Source organism: Labrus bergylta, chromosome 13 (assembly GCF_963930695.1).
Source record: "Labrus bergylta chromosome 13, fLabBer1.1, whole genome shotgun sequence".
NCBI classification, from domain to species: domain Eukaryota; kingdom Metazoa; phylum Chordata; class Actinopteri; order Labriformes; family Labridae; genus Labrus; species Labrus bergylta.
The window spans coordinates 13,847,280-13,872,067 of record NC_089207.1 but is presented as its reverse complement, the minus strand read 5'-3'; the positions used below and the strand labels follow the sequence as shown (position 1 = coordinate 13,872,067).

The following is a 24,788-nucleotide window of genomic DNA, read 5'->3' as shown; positions in this document are numbered from 1 at the left end:
GTTGTTGTGCTGCCCCGGGTACAGAAAGCTCTCACTTTCAGAGAGTGTCTACTGCTCACTGCTACAGAAATGTAGAATAATGGAATTGTCTCCTTCAGGGCCTGAGAACAGCAACATCAATTCAGGCTTTTAAGTTTGTGCTGTGCTTGCTTTTAAGCCTTCCTTTTTTGCCTTGAGTATAACTCTGCCATTTTCATATTGAGTCATTTTCACTTTTTAAACGGGTTATTTAATTTTTTTGAAAAGGTGGCACTTTTCAATGACCTTATTAGATTTATCCCCCCTATGTGTTCTTACTGTGACGGTTTCACAGCTTCTTTAAACCCACATGTTTATTATTAAACACTACAATGTCAGGATGTGTTGAAAAATAAGAAGATTCATGGATGGAAGGTTATAATTTTTTCATTAAGTTTATTTTTGTCACCATTAGACACAGTTGCTGCTTTTGGACTTTCGTGATGGTGGCTTTTAAACAAGCATCCATTCAGCGCCAAGACTTTGTGGCAATGTGCTGCCCAGAGCTATTATTTCAGATACCCTGAGCTAGATCTCGTTCTGGTGAGCATTTTAACACTTCAGGTGTAAGTGTTATGATCTGCTTTTAGCTGCATATATAGCTTTTTGAAAATGTAATGCACCAGTGTTGTTTCTCAGCTTTATTCAGAAGGAGGTCAGGGTTAAGGTGTTTTACTCTGGTTTCAAAAAATAGCACTTCAGTATTCCTGTCACATCCAGTTCAGATTTAACGTAGGTCTACATATTCATGAAAAGAAAAGTGTTACTGTGAGCAGTCTGAAAAGAGTGAGTATCTTGAACTTCCTTTTATACTTACTAAATTAATTTCTTGACCTCAGACTACACCCTCGGATCCTTGGTTGGCAATTTGGCACTGTATCCATCCCACGCCAGAAACCCTGATAATTAGAATTCATACTCGAGTGATTCATTTGCGGTCCCTGGTTGTGACTTCTGACTAGAAACCTTTTTATCGCACTAAAGTCGACTTCCAATAACTTCTTCTTTGTAGTATCGAGTTAAAGGCCAGGAGCAGCATACGTTTTTCAAAATATATTAATCATTTTCAACTCTTAAATCACTTGGTTTGCATGCATGTTTCAAACCTATATATACATTGATATAAACTATTCATCTACAGTGTGTGGTAGTTTGTTAGTATCTAGTTTTGTTTTGTTTTCACATTTAAGAAGTCCTTTCAGTGTGGAGTGTGGATACATGTCCTCTGTCTTACAACCTATGGTGTTCATTTGTTTAATCAATTTGAAACTGAACCATCTTGGGGCGCTGGATTACCAAGTGGTTATGACACGTGCCCCATGTACAGAGGCTGTAGTCCTTGTTGCTGTGGCTGTTGGTCTAAATCTGACCTCGGTCCTTTGCTGCATGTCTTCCCACACTATCTCCTCCCAACATTTTCTGTCTCTCTTAAGCTGATCTAATAAAGGCACCAATAAAGGCAAGCCTGGCAACACAATTAAGCAAAAATTAATGAAACAAAAAGCTATGAGCACCATCAGGGTCATAGGAGGAGCTCGCAACAGACTATAGAGGTCTTGTCCTCTTTGGAATTATATTGTTAACAGATCACACATCTTAATGGTAGTTGTTGCTGCCGTGTTTGTGTAGAGTTTCGGTAAAGTAGCCATGGCTTTAACAAGCCACTTACAATTTCCATATTATTGAGGACAAGATTGGTCTGAACTCTATTGTTTCCTTTTCCATTTCAGCCTTATGTTTTGGACAAACTGGAATGAGCAGAGGCCTAGCATCATGAGAGCCACCTTAGCAGGCAAGAACATGAGGATTATCATCAGTTCTGATATCCTGACACCCAATGGACTGACCATTGACCACAAGGCAGAGAAGCTCTTCTTTTCAGATGGAACCCTTGGCAAAATTGAGAGATGTGACTATGATGGTTCCAGCAGACATGTGAGTATGATACCCCCCCCCCCCCCTCCCCCACCAGTGAATCCTGGTTTTCCACTACAATCTAATAATATAGAAAAGTCAAACACCTGTTTTAACTTGTGTTCATTTTCACATTTTCTTTTTTTTTACAACACCTTTTGAAATCCCTGTCAATCAAAGAATGTTTCTGAAGAACCCCCATATGTAGTCTCACACTTAAATGATGTTTTTGTTTTGCTGAATATCTTAGAAACAAGCAACATATTCAGGGACAGACTGTGAGATTAATCTACCCTTTGAAAAGAAATGGAACCATTTTTTTTTTTAATCTTCCACTGAATCTTCCACACTTACCGTATTGAGCTCCTGAACACAATCCTCAACGCAGCAAATTGGATCTGAAATACCCCTTAATGTGCTTTCTGATTATTTTATCTCTTATAGTACAGATGGTTCCTTAGTAACAGAAGTAACTCTCAAACAATGAAGTTCAGTGAGGGCTGTTCTTATTTTGTCCATGAAAAGTTTGATTTATAATGAATTACATCCCAACTGGATATACTCCAACGTCTTTACATGAACTGTGAAAAGATTACTGTAAAAGTTGGTCTTTCATGCTATGGATGTTATGACCGCTGCTGCTCAGCACCTTGGCCCTTCTCAATTAGTTACCCATATGTTTGCCGAGCCGGGTTCAAAAGGTTTAGTAAGCCTTCACCTTTGGGTCCCTACCTGCCCCTGCTGCACTCTAGCCCTGCTAATGAAGGCTTTGCAATGAGACTGCTCTGGGTGCAGATTCTCCAATCCAATTAAAATGTGTAAATTAAATACAGCTAGCTGGTTGTCATGTTCAGCATCTAACTAAGCTGTGGTTGTGAAAAATCATTAAACAAGCAATCGAAAAAATACAAGACACAGTCAATAATGCTCATTTGTTATGAAGCCACTTTTTCCTTTTGAAGACAAAGGGAATCCCTCACCTGGTAGAGCATGCACCTACTGTATATACCATCTGTGCATGCACCCCATTTACATTTGGCTCCCCTTTGTATTGTTTCGTGTGTATATTTTAAATCCAGTAAAAAAAAAAAAAAAAAAAGGTGAATCTTGAACTTCTGTTATATTGGATTGTTTTGTCCATACATGAGCCCTGAAAAAATAACAAACAAAAAAACAATCTACAGTTGATGAACCATCAATTAAAAAAAAGTCACATGATCTGCTTGAAATGTGATGGTATTTAAACTTAAAGTAAAAGTAATTAAAAGACACGCACATCCCTGAGTGGTTGCTGGATCCAAAATCACAAAGAGATTAAGCGAAAAGCAAACAAGAGCCGCACTTCAAGAAGCTTCTGTTCAACACATTTTTTCAAACGGGAGCTTCTGGGTGTGCGGACCTTGTTTCCTTTTCTTTATTTAAACTTAATTTGCCAATACATTGTATTTTTAATATTACATTTTGAATCGAGAATGAAGCGGCAGACCTTTTTTTTTTCATTGCAGAAAATAAAACGAGATACCCACTGCATTATAACACAAGCCTTCTGTGCTAACTGTTCTCCATCAGTAGCTCACAGAAATAAATGGCCAATAACAGTCTTGTAAACCTACTGGTAGGATGAGTATTTTTCTGCTAGCCATATGACGAGGCGGGAGGTTTATTATCATGGCTATTCACCAGGCTGCCAACAGTCAAATTACATGTGAATCCTGAAGCTATGCCTCTTCGCTGCTGCAGTGTCATTACATGCTGACAGTGTGGTTGGTGACAGAGGAACAAGAGCTGTGGCACAGCTCACTCCCCTGTGCCATTTGGAGAGTGGAGACCTATGTTGTTAATGAAGGCAGAGCTTCACAAAGGGCAGCAGAGAGTGCATTATAAGGGAAGATGTCAGCATGCTCAGTGGGGAAAGATGCCCTTTTAACCATAAAGAGAGGGAATATAAAGTGAGAGCTGTCTGGGAATGGTTAGTGTCTTCTCAGTTCAATGTCTGAAGGGCGTCCTCAAGACATTTTATGTTTGCCATGTAAAAACAGACGCTCATTGATGCAAACAGTGTCCTGATTACTGACATGGCAGTTTAAGTACTTAATTTAAATCTTGTTGAATAGTGAGACACTGATAAGAATGGATGGAATATATTGTCATTTATCCCAAACACAAGTTCAGCACAAAGTAATGTGTTGCTGGCTGTACACTTAATGTCTCCCAAATCTCATTTCCTATCAATATGTTCCATTCCCATCTGGCGGTCTATCTTTTCCCCTCTGTGTCTTTGTCATTGTCTCTCACTCGCCTGTCGGCCAGTTGTTGCTTCCACACACGTTGGGCTCCTTTAATCAACACCTGTCCTATTAATCCCAGTATGGCACAGGGCTAATGTGATGCTGCTTACAAGCCTGTCCCACTTAATTGCCGAGAGTACAGAGCTGCTGTGCACCCCCCACCCCCCTCAAAAACACACACACATCGGCTCACAAGCCTGGAGAATTCCACAAGGAGACATCTGATGGATTCCTGCCACCCGGCCAATGACACTGTCATTTACTACCCCAACATCTGGGTTAAGCAGTCATGTGGGTGCGGTAGGGGGGGATGATGTGTCGATTAATGAGTCAAAATATTGGTGTCCACATTATTTTCAAGGGTTCAGGATTTTGTTAATTCAAAAGCCTTAAACTGAAAAAAAAAAACATGATTGAAAGCATCCCTTAATTGAGTGGTTTGTTCTGCAATGTTTAGGTCATAGTGAAATCAGGACCTGGGAACTTCTTTGGGCTGGCCATCTATGCAGATTACATCTACTGGTCAGACTGGGCCCGCAGGTCTGTGCTACGATCCAACAAGTACACCGGCGGTGACACCAAGGTACTGCGAGCAGATATACCTCATCAGCCAATGGGGATTATCGCTGTTGCAAGGGACACAAACAACTGTGAGTATTTGAACACCTGGAATATAAGCTTAGTTTACTGTATTGTCTCTGCAAGTATTTTTGTAATGATGTGATTGCAATTTGTTGGGTTCTCATTGGCAGTAGCTAAAAAAGAATACGTTACTGTTTGTTCTTTTCACTAAATCAAAGAGAGGATGTTACAGGATACTCTGCTATCTGCTCCACTCTTTGTATGCGTCATGTGTTGTTTGTGTTTGGTGCATGCCTTCGGGATTACCCCTCCGGTTTTCCATTTTTCCATTGATATATCTTAAAAAGCCAGGCCATTTTTTTAATACATTTTCTTTAGTATTTCAAAGTGTAATTTTTTGAGTCACCACAACGTCCTCTTTCAATTTGTCCACCACCAAAGGTCGGTGGCCCTGATACATTACATCTACTATGGAAATTAGCTTTAAACTGATCTACTGCTATAAATGTAGTACTCTGTATTCCTGTGACATCAAAAGAACAAATAGAGAAAATGGAGATTAAAAAAAGCAATAATATACAAGCTGTTCTTTTTTTATAACAAGCATATGACCTAAACATATTTTTTGGCAAGGATTTACTATGGCTTTTTTCTCTGATATAATGTGACAGGAGCATGTTTTAAAGCAGATATTTAAATGGTCTTATTGAGTTAAGCAAAAAGCTTATTTTGCTGATGACTCGTGCTGCAAGATTTTTTTTTAAAATCAGTTCAAGGTCAATTAGTACGTTGCACTTAATGTTTACTTGAAGTGATCCTACTCAGTAGCTATGAAGTAAAAACAATTCATATAAAGAAAACACAATGCTTCAGTTTAGATCAGTAAAGTTACTTAAGGTTTGATATGTTTGTGATCAGCCTGTGTTGATCTAATGGTATGTAATACAGGCCTTCACACATCTCATTAGCTTACTACTGATTAGTTATTCTATATTTCATGCTTCATATTTTACGAGTAGCCGGCGGATATGACTGTTAAATCTATGATGATCACCTTGCTAGAGGCTTTCTTTTCCATTAGTTGGTCATTTTCAGTCAGACTTGCAACTTGAGGCAGAAGAATGCATTTTTTGGAGGATGAAATCTGCCACCAGATTGTTACCATGTGTTCATCTGCATGTATCTGGTAAATGGAGTCTTCTGACCTCTCTGAGCGCTGATCTGTACATTGACGGAACATAGCTTATTAGGCATTAGCTAAAGGGTTCTGGGTTTGAGTTTTGGTCAGTTCATTCTGTCTTCATATGACCAAAACCGCTTCAGCGTGCTTGATCAGTAGAAACGGGGTCTTTTGGATGAAAACAAGAGTTATTTCTTTCCCTTATACACTGAATCCCCCTACAGCTTCTGGGTTTCATTTAAGTTATTTATTCATAGATTTATTATACTATACAGTCTGTACTTATAAAGACTGAGATATTTTAGAGCGACCTCTCATCTTAATGTACAAAAACAGGGCAAATGATAAATACATGTGGTCTTATTTACAGTGTCTAGAAGCTTAAGTTCCAGAGGTAATAAATAAAAGTGGCCTATGTTGTTAAGGGAGTCTCTAAAGTCTGGTAAGAACTTTAATATACAAGTAGGACAAAGGCAAGTGGGCTTAAGCGTGTCCCAATGGTTGGACTAGAATGCTGATTGTCCTTCTGTTCCTGTCTATGTCATCAAGAAAAAATAACCACCTCCTACGACCTGCATGGCCACAGCTGTGGTTCTACAGCATAATGTGCAGAAACCAGCCATGATGGCTCTGATAACCAGTTTATCCTTTTGGTATTAACATTGTTAACCTCTTATTACCATTTCCTTGTCATGAATATCCTGAGTATTAATATTAATTCAAGCGGTTAACCTGAGCCACAAAACAGAGAAACGTTGTTTTTTTCCTCCCATGAATAAAATACTATAGCTGGAGGGCAAGAAGTAGCAAAAGGTCTCCAGTGGACACGCCTGTCTCTTAACACATGAACTTGATGCTGCATCTTTTTGCTTATTTTCTTTCTATATTTGCAGGACTATTTTATTTTAAGGGTTATGTATGCTGTAATTGAGGGAAATACACAATTTCCACAGAGCTACAACACCTTTTTTTTTTTTCAGGGAAATAATAGTTAGAATTAGCAAAGGCCATTAAAACACATTATTAATTAAAATATGTCTATTTTCGAAGTTTTTCATTTAATTCAAATGTTTTCAGCCTCTATTTGTATCTATTTATGTTACTTCCTGTTGGTTTAAAAAACATAAATTAAAGCTATATGTTTGGGGCCTTTTTGCCTTTATTGGAAAGGACAGCTGAAGAGAGACAGGAAATGTTGTGAGAACTAAGTAGGGGATGACATGCAGCAAAGTGCCGTAGTCGGATATGAAGCCAGGGCGCCTGCGACGAGGACTACAGCCTCTGTACATGGGGCGCACAACACAACCGCTAGGCTATCAGCACTCCATTTCCTGTTGGTTTTAAGTCGACCAACGATGTCGTGCCCATTTGGAGATTTAAAAGTCAACTGCAGAGGATTTATTTTATCTGAGTAAAAATGTCCCATTACATGTTATTAAAGATCAGGCTTGGTGACAGAGCAAAAGAGCAAACGCAACATTCAACAACCATTTAGGTAGGAAAAAAAATGTTTATATGGAATGTAGATTCGCCTTGATGTAATGCACACTCACAAGTATGTGACCATGTCAGACGTCCACATGTAAAAGAGAAGTGTCAATCAAGATTTTTTTTACTTTGACTGATTCTGACCGCCTAATCAGTTTTGTGTGATTGTTGTTGAAGGTGAGCTGTCCCCATGCCGACACTTGAATGGAGGCTGCGGTGACCTCTGTCTCCTGACCCCCGATGGAAGGGTCAATTGCACCTGCCGCGGAGAGCGCGTGCTGTTAGACGACAACAGATGCGTGTGTAAGTCATGAGGTGCTTTCAACTGAATTATACCAGGTCCACAAATGCTAACCCTTGAACATTTTCAAAACCGGTTATTGATTGTAATAGCACTCCTTATGGATTAGTTATTGTAAAGAGTTCACGGCCTGCATTTAAATCCATCGTGTAACCTTGCTTCCGTCAACACAACCCAGTTTGTGCTGTTAAATGAACCTTGGATATCTCTGTATTGATTTCTTTGAATGTTATGACACAAACAGGACATCATAAACAGCTGCTTTCCCTTCACATTTGCAAGGCAATAAATTGGTAAAGATTCCAGAAGTCAGAGTTGATGCAGCTCAGAGAAAAAAAACACCCAATATATCTTTGGTTCAACTGAAGTTTGAGCAGACAACTGAAAGTCGAAACCATAGGGAATCACAGTTTCCTCTCCGGGCAGAAGCATTCTGATGATGCCTTGCCTCCAATAATGAGTAAAGTTCTGCCGCAAGTTTCTCAGAAGCACTGCATTAAAGCCTGGGTGTTGTGATAGAGGAAAACAGGCAGTACTGGTTTGACTTATATTTTAACTTCAGTGTAATTGATCATATGAGAATGAGTTACCAATTGTATATCTCAATATGGTTGCATATGCACAGTCCCATTTTGTTTAAGTGTAAGTTTTAGTGTAAACGGATAATGGCACTCATGAGATTTACAAATGTTGACCCAAACACTACAGTATGAATTTAAATGTTGCCTCTTTGCCTGAATGAATGAAGTCAATTCATTTAACACAGCTATACGTTAACATTCTGAATTGTTATCATTCCTGTTTTTTTCTCTGTAGCAGAAAATTCCTCCTGCAACATCCACACTGAATTTGAGTGTGGAAATGGTGAGTGCATTAACTACCAGCTTACATGTGACGGAATCGCCAACTGCAAAGATAAATCAGATGAGAAGATGCAATACTGTGGTAAGAAGCCCTTCCCGACTGCTTTCTCAGGCATATGAAGATGTACAGTAGTAAAAAAAGGAGTTTTTTTGATATAGAATAGCTCCTTCCATAAGTCACTTTTGATTGCAAGTATTTCAACGTTTCTATCAAATTTATGAATGTAACTGTGTTCAGTCAACAGGAGCTGTCGAAAGGGCTTCAGGCCCTGCTACAACCAGCGTTGTGTGGCCATCAGTCGTTTCTGTGACGGCATCGACGACTGTGGGGATAACTCGGATGAAGCTTTCTGCAGCAGTGAGTCGCAGCCGTTTGATCTTCTGTTCAATCCAAGGGCAGGATCCAGTCACACTTACGCCTTTATTAATACGGCACACTAGGCCACATGCTGTGCTAAGCCTTTACTGTCTAATGAGCCCCAAGATCACAGCGAGTGCACAGAGTCAAAGACAGGCCCAGCAGTCACCTGTAAAAGCAGCTTTTGAGAGCACAGAAAATACTTAGTGTCCCTCAGATAAAGCTTGACTAATTCTGTTTTGACCCTTCAGGGTTATGGAAATGAAACACTAAATAAATACAAACAAAGAAACAAAGCATATAATAAAATAAAAAAAGTATTAATAATAAAAATTAACAATTATAATAAACAATACAAGCAGTTAGATAAACCTGAACTCCCTTTTTATTAAGAATGTACTTTTAAAACTCTGAATACAACTGATTGTAATATGAAAAGATGAATTATTGCAATAACACTTTGCAGTGTGTTACCCCCCATCAAGGACGTCAACTTTGCAAAAGGAGAAAAATAGTCGTTTTCTGTTTTCCACTGTTATTTACAGTAACATGTTCTTTTATCTCATGTAAGCTTTGACAATGTTGAACACTTAACATACACACTCCGTTCATTTAGCTGATGTGTGAGTGTCTCTGCACGGCTGCATCGCATGCTGTGTGAGTCAGGCGAACCACCAAAGGGGGCGCTTCTGTTTAGGGGCTATATCTTTAGGGGCTGTAGTTTTTGAAGCGAACATACACACTCTGTGATGGAGTTTATTTGTCTAAAGTTTGCAGCTGCAGACTACAGCAAGCTGTTGCAGTACTGACATAAATCTCTGATTTGATTTTTGTCAGCCATAACCACCAGCCGATACCTGCATGATAGACACAAACACGGTGAGATGAAACAGAGAAAACTCAAATCTGAAATAAAAGTATCCATGCACAATGACATATTAACAATTTACAAAGAAAAACAGTAACAATTAGCGTGAAAAATACATTTTAAAAGACTGAATTGACTTCATATTTGTACAGAAAATGTGGCCCGAAAATCTCACATGGAGACGCAGGAGTATTTCAATCTATTTGGGATTATTATTCTACAACTGTAGTTAAGGGGGAGAGGACGTGTTAAGGTGGCCTCCTTCACTATATAGGGCTGTGGGAAACACGGACCTTGATGGTGAAATAATCTCTTCAAAGTCCATTTGTGTTAATGTCACTTCTGTTATTGGTGAAAGATGGAGGATACTGTGGCCTGTTTACTCTTGATCATGAACTCAAATGAAAACTCTCTAGGAGACACTGGTATTCTCATAACTATTTTTGACCTTTCAACTCAGCAGTTAAGGATTTAAAGTTTATTTTCATATAAATGTGTCATCTCCTGCCACATTCTTGAGGCATAATCAGCATATCTCCATTTCCATTCAGTTGAATCCTATTTTCACTTAAGCTATATAATGATAATATATTGTGGAGATATAAATGACCAGAGCCATTCTGAAGTGTCTAATAAACTAACAACAGAAAAGCTTATACCTGTCTTGATCGCTAAGTGGGACTTATTCCTGCACAGCACTAAGAGGATTGTGACGTTCTGGCAATGTTTACCGTGTAAGGCAGTTCAACCAAATCTTTTTCTGTCTGGCAGTTTGCAACCTCGAGCTAATTTTAACCAGCCCCAGAAAGAGGCTGTTATTGTCGTGAGCTACACCTGTATGAGTCTTTGAGTGCCGTTTCTGTTCTGTTATCTTTTTTGAAATGCTAATTCTCTCCCCCAGATGTCACGTGTGGCTCGTCAGAATCCTCCTGCAAGGATGGGAGCTGCGTACCCAGCTCAGCCTGGTGTAACCAGGTCATTGACTGTGCAGATGCCTCAGATGAGAAGAGCTGCAGTGAGTCCTTTAGCCTTCGATCCAGTGCCTTAAATGTGTACTCTTCACTCAGATCAGATTGATTCCTGCCCCTGTCGCTCCTTACCGCCGCCATTCCTTCCATTGTAATAAGACAGTCATTGTGTTGCTGTGCTTTGTATTCAGACCACACAGACTGCTCTCACTTCTACAAGCTGGGGGTGAAAGAAAAAGATTTCATCAGCTGCAACTCCACCTCACTGTGCATCCACCCTTCATGGATCTGCGATGGTGCAAATGACTGCGGAGACTATGCTGATGAGACCAACTGTCAGGGTGAGCCCCGAACATGAAATCACACACATTTTTTATGCATGTACAAAAGCAGATTAAGATGTTCAACCTCAATTAGAAACGACTTAATGTGAGATCTCACTTTCGGAGATGATTATGACAGAGGAATGAGAGGTTCAGGGTGAGCTCAGGAAAAGATAATGACCTTAATCATTTGTAATGCTCAGAGGAATGACTTCGTTTTGTTGTTCATCTCAGTTTCTCATGGGCAGAAGTGCGAAGAGGGCCATTTCGCCTGTCCAAGTGGGAACTGCATCTCCAGCGTGTGGCTCTGTGACGGCCAAAAAGACTGTGAAGACGGCGCCGATGAGTTCCAGTGTGGTAAACCTAAACGTTTTTACCTCCCATAGAGACATTCCTTGATATTGAACTGAAATGATGTTTTGTTTTCTAACTGGGAGAAATAGATGAGGCATTCGGTTGCTGTGCACAACTCTGCTGGCGGTTGTAAGGATATTTATATTCCATTAACAAGAAGCTATTTGTTGTAATGTTTTTTTTGTTATTTAAATAGATCCAGGCCCCGCAACAAATAATACATACAGTATATAAAGAGGAGACTGAGAGACAAGAGATAATTGTTTATCATGCCACAAGGCAATTTCCCTTCACTTTGTTTCATTCCCCCCCTTATTGTGTGTTCGAGATTTCTCAAGTGGGGGTTGCTGCTTGTTTGAAAGTCTAATTCTGACCCTGAAATTCTAAGTGAGGCTGTTGAACATGCAAGTTTTCTCCCTACTCTATTTGACTGATAATACACAGCACATTCACTGCAAATATTAATTAATGAACCATCAGTCACGGAGAAGGTCAAACTGAATATGGAGATGTGGATTCAGTGTAAAGCAGTGACATGTTAAAGAGTTACACACACTTCTCACCAGATGCACTAAGAGCATTCTTACTTAGATTTGGTTCCATATAAATGAATGCGGAACTTACCCTGACCATTACCATTCAAAAGTAGAGATGTTTTCAATTAAACAGGAGGATCATATTTAAGTCACCGTACGGACTGAAATAGTTTCCCCTCAGAACCAACAGCTTGCCCACATAGCCAGCAGCATGTCATTTCTCTTGGCATCAAAGCAAAATCGACCTGGTGCTTTAATGTAGGTGGTTAGAGAGGCTGTTCAGCTTCATCTAGGTCACACACTTGCACAAGGTAATTAGATCTGATGGAGTAGTCCACACACACTCATACAAACAGTGTCAACTTGCTCACCGTCTTGCTTTGAGTCATCAGCCTTTTGTATTGTCCCGTGGTAAGAGTTTATGGTGTGTGTTATTAAAGTCTAAGAAGTCATGAAGTAGTCAGTGGTTAGAGCTGTCTGTGAGGTGAGTGTTGTTTGGGATTATCAACTCCAAAGACATACTTTTTCCCACTAACAGACAAACACAAACGGGGGGCGTCTCACTCAAAGACAATGAGGAATTTGCCAGATGCCAAAGTTACATAGTGCAGTTAACGGGCAACCAGGGCGAGAAGCGATTCTCCCTGTAGAAAGTTATTGTCTATCAGATGGACATTTGAAACTACTATTGTTAGGTGGAAAAGTTACAAATAAAAAATTTTTTTACACATTCCCTTCCGTCCAAGATAATGAATTCTTTGTCGTTAGGTGTTTTCATTTCAGAAAATAGAAAGTGAACATTTTCACTGATTGAAGTGGTTTTTCTCATGTTTCTCATTTTTATACACGCGTTCAGATCCCCAGACAATGTGTTCTCCGACCTTGTCTTAACTTGTGTGGGTTTTTTTTAGCCTGTGAGGTAACATGCTATTTATCTTTGTGGTGTTGGCTGAACTCGATCAACAACTTTTGGGTGGATTTCAGTGAATTTAATAGTCACGTTCCTCACAGCGTTAACTTATATAACGTTTGATTATCACTTAACTTGGTATCAAGCATTAGGTCAGGTCTTATTTCTTCAAGTACTTTGGTTTAGAACCAAGACACTAATAATAGATAGCATGTTACCAGACTAAGCTGAAAGACTGCTAGACAAAGGTCTGTTATCATTTTCATGAAGAGTAAATTACCATGCTGACATCTTAAGTACAGCCTCAAGCAGACATTTTTCTTGTGTATGTATAAGAAGATGCATGTTTAGAGCATAATTAGAAAAGAAACACATCATAATAAATAAAACATGAACACGGGAATGACATGTCTTTCCTTTTTTCGGGTAAATGACGAGGATGTTGCAGATCGTAGTTGTCTGGTTTTCTCCCTCTGTATAATTAACCAGCACCTTTGCTCACATTTCAGTAACAGATAGAAGAAGGCAGTTCAGCAGCATTTTCAGTTTTCCACATTAATGCTATTCGAGTTATCTGATACATTTTCTAAATTGGCCATGAATGTTGTTGGAGAGATTCATAACACATGAACACTATTTCTAGTCCTTTATCGAGAAAAAAACTTAATATGTGCCTCTGTGAAATGATAACATCCCATGCTTCAAACGTGCCTATATCAGAACTGATATGAATTATGCCACACTGCTGGAAAAAATCTGAATAGCTTTTTCAGGACAAATAGACAATATTCCCATTCCACTGAGTTAATTATCATATAAAAAGCTCCAGCCACAGATAATCTCGCTGCAAAGGCATTGTGGTTTGAGGAAAATGTCATTACATTTCAGACATTTCAAATTCCACATCTGATTAGAGGAAATAGTCGTTTGTCACTTCACTGTGCATAATACACTTTTCTTCTGTTTGGAAATCTATTGAACATGAGACATGAAAGCCTTTCTTTGATACATTTAATGGGCTGTAGACCTGTTTTTTTTTATTTGTTTTACACTTGAAGCAGCTGTTCACATTTGAAGTGCAAATTTAGAATCACGTACCAACTCTAGATAATCACGGTTTCCAGATTTAGCCATTTAATGTTTATCTTCTCCTTATCCTACATCATCGTATCAGTGCACGTAAAGCGGTTGTGATGTACAAAGTGTGACAGGAAGGAAAGCGACACACGCTGTGTGAGAGCCCCCCCCTCCCCCATCTCTACCCTCACCTCTTGGTAGGATCCATAATTCCTTGTATTGCAGTGTGACCTAGAGCACACATCCCCCCCCTTCCTTCTCTCAACATCTCATCAAAGCTCTGGCAGACTTTGCCAGTCCTGACATCTGAGAAAAAGAGACCACAGAACTACTCCCTAGGGAGAGTGGGTGGCTCAGAGACACAAACTCAGTGCGGATTACGAATATATCCACATTTTTACACAATGGCTTTTTCACAGTCATAAGCACATTGCACCCCTAGTTGACATCCCATGTTTTTCTTGTCACCACTATCAGCCTAGTTTATTTAATGTTAAACGAGATAAATCCAAATAATTGCTAGTTAAGAGCGTTGTTATTGAGAAGATGTTTTTTTTTTGGATGAATTGTGTTTTTATTTACCTACACAGAAACTCATTAAGATAACTCTTGAGAGAGCAATGAAAAGAAAAACATACATTTACAGTTTTGTTGTGTGGCAGCAACACTAATGCATGCTTCTAAGCAGAGAACTACAGAGAAACAAGCAAGCCAAGGGGCAAATAGAAGGCAGCTCACTAGTTAGGTTTTGATTAAAAATACTTTTCCCCTTCTATAGGGTATCTTGCTGTTGTTGTTGTTGTTGTTTCCTCCTCACTTTGTTTGATTTATAGCATCGGAATTTCTTTCCATATGCCCTCTGCAGACTCCTCATGCTTATGGAACCAGTTTGCCTGCTCCAAGAACAAGTGCATTGCCAAACAATGGCTGTGTGACGGGGAGAACGACTGTGAGGACGGCCTTGACGAGAGCGTGCAGATCTGCGGTTAGTGTCCTTTCAGATGTCATGAGGAATCTGCCGTGGGTGTTACAGGTCAAATCTGCTATATTACATATGGCAGCATTACGTGTTACCCTTGAAGGGCTGGAAATGAATGGACAGAACTGAAACAGGCTTACAGTAATGAGACAACAGAGGAAACTGCAGTCATTTCTAAAGATGCGAGCAGGCACAGAGACAAACACATTTCTTATCACTGAGGCCCTAGAGGCACAGATAATCAATGGGTAAATGCCTAAAATGTGAAATTAAATTTACAATAAACTAAAAGGATCAAATCACATAAAAGAGAAAGAAAAAATGTGCATGAAGCCTTTATGATTGGATTGTAATAACTGTCGGAAATGTAAAATGGCTCAAAGGGAAAAGGATTGTCAAAGGCCAGATTTAGGTTTCAGCAATGCATGCCAAATTGATCTACTGTATTTACCTGTTCTTTTTAGTGCTTCCATTTTCCTACTATCCTGTTTTGCCTTAAAATGATTAAAAGGATAGAATTACTAACTCACTGAATTCAAGGAAATGATTGCTACTCACATTGGCCTAGTCATTATTTGTTCTGGACTGCTACAGCATGATTTAGTTATCAGTTTAAATAACCAAGAGTTTAACAAAATATGTGATGATAGAAATGTCTGTTAAATATTCAGTGATAAAAGATGAAAACCAAAACATTAGTTTCAGCTCTGTGTCCTCTAAACGCATTCTTCTCTATGAATTTGACCCACTGTTTACTTTCAGAAGTAGAGCATATGCTCCTGTTTCCCTCTCAGGCTTAGTGACATGTGCTCCAGGACTGTTCAGCTGCCCTGGATCATATGCCTGTGTTCCGAAACGCTGGCTCTGTGATGGGGAAAGGGACTGCCCTGATGGGAGTGATGAACTTGCTGCAGCTGGCTGTGGTAAGCTCCAGTCAAACGCATTAAAAGTCTCATGGAGTTGTCTAAGTGTAATAGTAAAATTTAAATGCAGGGACAAGTAATCCTTGCTTGTCCTTTTTATCATTTTGGACTACATTGTGTAAAACAATAGCTCACTGAACATGGAAACCACCAAACACCTACTGCAAATCCCCATGAAGAATGTAGTCCAAGCAAGAAAAAGAAGAATATACCATTCATACTAGCAGCGTGTAATCTTCATTGTCTACTTTTTTATTCAAGCCTGCTCCTCCAGTGGAGAAGCCTAAATGACTTGTGTTTTACACATATTTAACACCATGTTTCCGCTGATTTGCCTTTAAACACACCTCTTCCCATGCATTAGCACCCAACAACACATGTGATGACAGCTCGTTCCGCTGCCGCAACAATGCATGCATCCCCCAACGATTCGTCTGCGACCATGACGACGACTGTGGAGATGGCTCCGATGAGTCAGTGGAATGTGGTAAATGTATTCATTGTTTTCTCTTTTTTTGATGTTCATTAATGGTCCCTCGATAAAGGGTGGATCTAAGTTGTGTTTGGCAAGTTGAAATATTATGATGATTTCTGTTATTTTGTTATTTTTTCCCTTTTTGTATCTTGAGCATCGTTCTTGAGAAAGGGTGTTTTTTTTTATGGTCTCCGACAAAAATGAAAATTTTGAAGCGCACTAAATAGAAAATCTGTAACAAACGGTGAGCAATGGAAAAAGCCCAATTAAAAAATTATTTAAATGTTTTGCTCAGTCATTGTCACCCTGGACCTAGATTATCCTGCAAGACTCTGCAAAAGCATATTTATTTACTTAATAACAATTATTGTTGACTCAGCTAATGTTCCTCGTAGAAAACATATTATTTTTCCAAGCTTCAAAAATATAAATACTTCAAGTTAAGGTCGCCAGCCTGGTATATTGTAGATCATGCCGTGTTTTTTTCTGAACTCACTCCTGTTGTTTTGGGTTTTTGTCAATTTAAGTTGATATCATTGTTCTTGTCTGACTTTGGCATAGTAACTTGTTTTGGTGACTAGAGTGTTTTCATCTGACTCGGCCCTGATATATGATTACTTTGGTTCATGAAATGTTTATTTATACTTGGTAGTATTAGAAAATGTTGTCGATAGTACTTTGAAATAGCTTAATGTATATTCTGAATTCATTTTATACCATATAATTTTGCTACATTTAAAACATCAGGCTTACCATTTTTCATTGTAGTTTCCTTTAATTCTAGTAAAGATTCACCATGAACTGGAGATGTATCATTGTCAAGCCCAAGTAAAACTTGATGAAAAATTCTCTCTCTCTCTCTCTTCAGTCTATCGCTCCTGTGGATCAGAGGAATTTCGCTGCAGGGATGGCCGTTGTCTTCTCAGCTCTCAGTGGGAGTGTGACGGCTATGCAGACTGCCCTGACCACTCTGACGAACTGCCGCTGAACCTCAAATGTCTGGCTGCAGGTAAGACTGCTGTTTGGCTCTCAGCTGGAATCTCTTCATCAAAGTCACCAGCAGCAGCACTCGCCCAAGAAACTGGGGACGTATGTTGAATACAAAAGATGCCACAACCAGAAGAAGTTTCTTGGAAGGAATTAATCTGTCTGTATTCTTTGGCAGGCCAAAAAAAAAAAAAAATCCCTTCGTTTATAGAGAAAATACAGAAGGATGTGTGCAAGTGAAAGTCATATCTTTCTCTTCTCAGGAAGCTTGTGCAACGGCTCCTTCTTCATGTGCTCTAATGGGCGCTGCATGTCCGAGAGGAATCTCTGTGATGGGAGAGATGATTGCGGCGATCACTCAGATGAGAGGAACTGTAATGTGAACGAGTGCCTGAACCGCCGTGTCAGTGGGTGCTCACAGGATTGCCAAGATCTTCCTGTGGGATTCAAGGTAAGAGATCAGTGGACTAGTCTTGGTTCAGTAGTTTGGAATGCATCCCTTCATAAAATCCCCTTCAAGCTACATACGATTGTTGGTCTATAAAGTCTAATTGTGATTCTTATATTCCAGCATGGTCAAAGCAAGGATTAAAATGTGTAAAAACACATTCCCGTGATTTGACGCTAACTCAAACACGCTTGCAGTTGCAAACTCGGTTAACAAACAGGGGTTAAACTTGTAATGAGTTACATCTATAATTATTTCTGCTTCAGACAGTTCGACTTGCATCTTTATATTCAGGTTTGAAGGATGTTCCTGCTGTCAGACATTAACTTGTGTAGACTGTACTCAACTACAGCTCTAAGCACTCCTTTGATTAGTTGCAGTTAAATAGTGGAGCTTATATTGGTGATGGTGTGAACATGAATGACTAATGACCCAACAATATATCAAGTCTAAACATAGCATATCATTAAACAGATAAGACGGCTGTGAGAATGCATACATTTAGTGTCTCACTTTTTGAATAACCTTGACAGCTGTAAGGAGAGTTCAACAACATGCCAACCACTGTCTGTGCTCTCCGACTGTGCCAGGTGATTATGCTGTGCCATGTGATAGAAGGGTAGAATCCAGGTGAAGGCCATGTTGGCTGGAGTGTTCTGGCTTCCATCACTGTTGTCAGACTGCAGCAGTCTATGCCCTCGTCCCAGGATTTTCCGCTGTTACTCTTCCATAGCAGTGGCGCTTACTGCATTAGAAAAGTGACTGAAAGCACAGAAAACCTCTCCTGCCTGTCATGTCAGGGGCAGAGATGGACAGAGAGCACATCAATGCAGACCCTTAGCTCATCCATTTGTGGTCTGAACAGGAAGATCAGCAGAAAGGCCCTCAAGGTTATACGTTTGGATGAGAAAGGGATTTGCAGTAGGCCCCCGAGCAGCTGATCCAAGCACTTTGGATTCATTTTGGTGGTCCCTAGTCACTGATGTCAGATTCTTGCTATCATAGTACAGTATGTGTATCAGGGCTCGGATGTCAAGCATGGCTTAAAAAATCTCCACTTGCCACCTAATAGGGAGAGTCACATCAGCTAAAACGTTGCTCTCGTATAGAGTGTCATGTATTCATAATGAAATCATAATTTTTTGTGTGTTTATTGACTTTTTATGGAACTAGTGTAAATGCTGGCCTGGTTTCCACCTGAAGGATGACGGGAAAACTTGTGTAGACGTTGACGAATGCGCCACAACACTCCCATGTAGCCAGCGCTGCATTAACACCTTTGGCTCCTACAAGTGCCTATGTGTGGATGGCTACGAAGCCTTGGAGCGAAATCCCAATATATGCAAGGCACTGTCAGGTCAGTTGATTTTTTTTTTTTTTATCTCTCCCCTTCCAGAATTCCCATGTGCTGTAAGTGCCATCTGTCCTACAAGGCTTTATGTTTCTAATTTCTACTGAACCGTATTTCAGCTGAGGAACCTTTTCTCATTATGGCGGACCACCATGAGATTCGGAAGCTTAGTGTGGATGGCTCAAATTACACCATTTTAAAACAGGTAAGTGATAAAGGAATCACAGCCGTCGTGCTTGTTGAGAATTTAATGCAGTAGAGGATGTGTGTTCACTGTTTTTAGATGAACATCCTGCTGAGAGGGATGAACAGGTTATGAATCAAATTACAGTACCATCTTGTCACATTTCGTTATTGAATCCAAGTATCCCATGCATCTTGCACTCAGTCTGTAGGCATTATAAGGAGGGAGTATGGATTAAAATGAAATTATGTTCACCTGCTGAATGTGTGTAAAATCACAACACCTTTACAGAGATCTTCAAAGGAGTGGTAGGTTATACAATTATTTGTTTTGCAATGCAAAACTGTGGGAATCTGCCCATTTACCACGGTACAATATCCTGGAAAGAAAATCAACACTATGGCAGACGGCAGAAATTATCCTTTCAGAGTTTGATGAAGAAAACATTTATTTGAAAAGTTTTCTGCCTTCTGCAAATCCATGTGCTTTTTTTTCCCCCTTTTTAACCTTTGAAGTTTGCAATCATTGATCTGAGAAGCCCCTGAATCTGATGCTTATTCATTATAGATTCACAACAAAACATTTTTTTAATTTCAATCAAGACATTCATCATCCCCGTAAAAGAACCTGTTCAAAGTGAGGTACATGGCTCAATGTGTCAATCTCACAAGTGAGTTTTTCTAAATTAGAGTGAAAATGTCCTCCAACCTCAGTGAAGTATTTTCTGTTTAGATAAGATGTCCTGTTCATCATTATTCCCCATCCCCCACCAAATGGACACAGGAAACTGGTTATACTGATTGGCAGAAAGCAAAATGACCCCATTGAGAACCCCATGGAAAAGCTATTTCAATTATTCCCAGGTCTCATCACAGCTGCTCTGGGCAATGCTTGAATTTGACTGTTGATGATCACAAATGGTTGGCTTTGATTTAGTGAACATCAGCCTACGGGTATCCTACAGTCTCCTCTCACAGTCATATTAACCTCTTGACTGGATGTACTCTACTGTCTGTATCAGAGCTCTCATCAGCCACAACTCACTTTAATCACGATGTGTTAGCATCGATGGGAGCTAAAGAGGGAAATGTGCACATGGCTTCCCTAAGTGCTGGCAGATACTTCACTGACCTCATATCACTTTACCACACCGTTTCATTCCCTGTTCACATTAAATGCTTTTGATATGTAAATTTGACATGAGTCAATCAATTACCTTTGTCTTTGTTTTTTAGCTGTTAGCATAAATTTGTCTTCCCACGACAATCACAAGTGACTGACAATATTGTTGTTTAACCCCCAACCATTCTGCTGTGTTCTCCTATCCAATTTTCATTTGTCTTTGTGGTTAATGACAGCTTAAATCTCAGGCTTAAAGTAGTGAGCACAATGATGGTATAAGTACATTTAGTCACTTCTATTATGCTTTTCATTACTCTAAAAAAAATATGGCAGCTCCTGTAAAGAAATCATTAAATGCAGGGCTTTTGAATGATATTGATGTTGAAATATTGCTTAATTCTAGAGTTTCGTCATGATGCCACCGGATTAGATTGGTCCCTGTTTTCAACTTTAAAGTTGTACGAATTGATTGGAATGAAAAATGTTTTACTGAATCCACCAAAAGGTATTTTAGTCAAACACATTTCAAAAAGAAAGTTGAATTTGTGGAGCAGGAAATATTGACAGTGATGTCGATGTCATACTCGCACTTAAAAAAAATTAAATAATAATTTAAAAAATCCATTTTTTTTTAAAATTTCATGCCCGTTTTCAGAAATTATTCCTGTGCTGAGCTTGTTTTTTTCCTTTTGTGTTTCATTTTGTAGTTGGTTGATTTTAATCTGTCTTTAGGGAATACTAATGGCAAATGTATTTCTGGATAGAGGCACTGATAAAAGGAGCATGTGGAATAGAGAAGGGTTCCCCCAGGACACTTTGGCGCCTGTCTGTGAGGTTGCTGATGATCTGATGAAGATGTCTCATTTCGCCTGTCAGATTATCTGACACCTTTTCTCAGCATCCACAGTGTGAGATAGCAGGGTGGGGGCACTCCTGTTGGTGAGCAGCTCTGTCTGACTGACAGTGGGGTCCTGCGAGCATGACAGAGATAGGAAGTACAGTACTCTTCTGCTTTGATAGGACATCCAATTCACAGAGCATTTGAGACTTCACTGGTTCTTCAATTGCTATATATAGCTAAAAGCAAGTGAACCTATGGGAAAACCACTCGAAACAATATCACATTTAAAGTAAATATGAAAACACAAACAGAGGAGTAGAGCTGTTTTCATGTATTTCTCATCCTGTTCTCATCCTAGATGCATCAAACTGAACCTCACTGGGTTGGTGTTATTTTATTTTTATGTTTTAGTTGACACTGGAGCTGAGTTTATATGGAACCTTATAATAATCAGCTATAATTAATGATCAGAATAATTGGCCAATCAGAATTAAAGTAGCCAACCACATTACTGGTTTGAAGCTAGTTTAGATATTTGTTATATGTATGTTTAGGTCTTCTAAGTTTGTGTGAGCATGTAGGGGCAAACCATGGGTACTGTGAATGTGACTTCTGGATAGTTAAAATTGGCTATAAGATACGAGTAGAACATTGTTCACGTCTATAAGCATATGTTTGCAGAACATACATGGCCATAATGAAGTCTACATATTTTGTCATATATGTAGTTTTATAGAACAATTGGGCTGAAACCACTTTCCCTATGAACCTGCATATCAACATCATTTTAGATAAAAATACTATAGGATTTTTTGTACAGCTTTATTGCCAATGAAAGTGCTTTCTAATAGTTTTTATTGTATTCAAATAATCTGTGTTTTAATTTAGTTCAAACCTTAAACTGACATTGTTTTTATACCATTGTGTTTTCTGTCCTCTGCACATCAGGGCCTCAACAACATCATCCACATAGACTTTGACTACAAGAAGGAATTTATCTATTGGGTGGACTCAACAAGGCCAAGTGGCAGAAAGATCAACCGAATGCGCCTCAATGGGAGCGACCTGAAGGTACAACAAGATTTAGCTGCTGTTACTGCATGCCATGTGGGGATTTATGGCCCATGACACAGGGGCTGGCTCAACTTTGATTGTTCCAGTTACAAATTTTCTGATTAATTGAGATGATCAAGATACATTTAAACAAGAAATGTGTATTTTGTAAAGATTATTCAAGTTAAAAAAAATAAATAAAATTGATTTCAAGTATTCTTGGAAAATGAAGTGCATCACATAGGCTCAACTGATGATGTGATTCCTTTATCTTTTTATAAAGTAAACATATTACTTTTGTTTCTGTGGGCAGCAAATGCCAGTTGATTCAACAACAATAAATGTGTATTAGTGATATTAAGACTATCACCTGTGACTTTGAGATGATTGTAACAAGCTTAATGATGCAGTGGTGTTCTAATCACCAAGGTTTATCCAGGTCATAGGATCAGAGAGCACAAAATGAAGCCAATAAGACATAAGCAAAGCACCTGGTGGGTCCCCATCTCACAACTCATTAGCACTGGATTGTGGGGGCGTGAGGCTCATTCAGTCCAATTACTTCCACAGTCACTGATTGAGCCACTGAGTGAGCTTAGCAACTAAAAAAAACTGTCTGAAACCCCGATCAGGGAGCTTCTCACACTGGGTTAATTAAAAGAGCCACTGATATCCAGCGTGACTGGTATAGGCTTGCCATTTGATGAAGAAAAGGATCTGGGATCAGAGAGTATTTCTTTGGATTTTCTCTGCTAAGATAGAACTTTATCTGACTAATGCAGAGATTAATTTAATTCTATGGTTTGATTAGAACAATGTAAGTTCATTTCAGATTTTAGTCTCTTGGTTCTGAGTTTCTTCTCATTTCAAAGAGTAATTTGTCTTTGCACTGTGCTGTTTGTGTTGAGAACTTTTGAAGAGTTTTGCTATTAGATATTTGGGGTAATCAGTGATGTCACAACAGATGTTTGATAACTTAAAACTGATAAAGCAAAGTGTCAGCCAAAGGTGAGAGACTTTTGTTTGTCTGTTTTATTAGTGTTTGAACGGATTCATATTTAAATATAGGCATTTCTCACGCTAACTGTCAGTTCACTGTCATTATATTATCAACAACATTAAAGCTGTGGATGAAATAAAAAATAGGGACTCATGGTGGCAGTTTTGGATGAAAAGTACTTCACAGTGAGTGACAATTGTGCACTATTAGTCACTGTTTTAAGGCCAGTTTTATCCAAGTTACTGCCTGAGGACAGCCTAGTCTTCTGCCAAGACTATAAATATTCTTTGCAAATGATGTCAGATAATGCCTCAAAGCACATCATGTCCCCAAATGACAGATTGCATGGGTGCTGCGATGTTTTATTATCTTAAAGAGTTTAAAGGCATTGGTTTTATTTGCCAGCTGGAACGTTGATTGTTTATCTGAACAACTGACTTTTGGCAACTCAAAAGCCGAGACTAGCCTGGGGATGTTGATGGAGTTCCTAGATAGTTCTTAGATTTTATTCACATCAATTAGATGAGTCTTTTTATAGTTTAATCAAGTTTCTAGGTGCGGTTCCCAAAATGTGATAAATAAGAGCCCTATCTTCATAGATTCTAATGTTCATTCCCTTTGGCTACTGTAAATTGCAAGTGTGCTTTTGGGAAATTGGGGATATACTTCCAACACAACCCAACAACAACAAAAAAAAGATTACACTTCACTTACAAGTAAGTTGAAAACAGTCTGTTCTGTTACAGCTCAACACACTAAGCTCCCTCTGGTGGAAGAACCTCTGTTGGTATAATACACATATGTGTAATGCATAATAAAATACTGTATATCATATGCCCAGTGACCCTTATTTTACTTACGGTAAGTTTGTTAAACAAGGGTTAGAGATATACAGTATGACACACATGTTTTTTTTAATTAAAACTTTAACAGGAATCCATACATAAGGCACAAAACTAGGGCATGCATTACATAACTGCACCACATGAAGTGATGCAGCATAGGGCTTGTTTTTTGTGCATGAAAATCTAAAGAGCAAAAGTTCTGACAAACACACCTCTTTGAAACTTGTGCACATCCACTTAAGCTTTTTTTTTAACCTGGTCTATGATTAGCTAGTATGGTTGTAAATGCACATTTAAATACAATTTGAATGTGATTAAGAGTCACTACTGCTGACTGAGATTAATTACTATCACAAATGTCAGCCGCAACTGCCTACCCCATAATGGCCAATTTGAGAGTACGCTATGCATGATTATGCCAGGGTCAAACTACATTGGTAGTTTAATTAATATTCTTAAGTCTTTATAACCAGCCCCTAATCTAAAAAGGTGCACAAACTTCTGTACTCTTTTTTATATCTGATTGATTAATTCAATACCTCTGACCTACCT

At 39.0% G+C, this 24,788-nt stretch overlaps 1 protein-coding gene across 1 annotated transcript in view; it reads left to right on the top strand.

Annotated features, from left to right (window-relative positions):
* lrp1bb (low density lipoprotein receptor-related protein 1Bb) overlaps positions 1-24,788 on the top strand; it is a 138,655-nt gene that overhangs the window by 70,277 nt on the left and 43,590 nt on the right. Inside the window, exons 38-53 of the mRNA XM_065962263.1 lie at positions 1,749-1,953; positions 4,678-4,870; positions 7,648-7,773; positions 8,588-8,716; positions 8,873-8,992; positions 10,762-10,875; positions 11,020-11,169; positions 11,386-11,508; positions 14,894-15,013; positions 15,802-15,930; positions 16,295-16,417; positions 17,274-17,414; positions 17,656-17,843; positions 19,014-19,197; positions 19,311-19,396; positions 22,287-22,409. Of these exons, the coding sequence (XP_065818335.1) occupies positions 1,749-1,953; positions 4,678-4,870; positions 7,648-7,773; positions 8,588-8,716; positions 8,873-8,992; positions 10,762-10,875; positions 11,020-11,169; positions 11,386-11,508; positions 14,894-15,013; positions 15,802-15,930; positions 16,295-16,417; positions 17,274-17,414; positions 17,656-17,843; positions 19,014-19,197; positions 19,311-19,396; positions 22,287-22,409 (2,254 nt within the window). The remainder of the gene's footprint in view (positions 1-1,748; positions 1,954-4,677; positions 4,871-7,647; positions 7,774-8,587; positions 8,717-8,872; positions 8,993-10,761; positions 10,876-11,019; positions 11,170-11,385; positions 11,509-14,893; positions 15,014-15,801; positions 15,931-16,294; positions 16,418-17,273; positions 17,415-17,655; positions 17,844-19,013; positions 19,198-19,310; positions 19,397-22,286; positions 22,410-24,788) is intronic.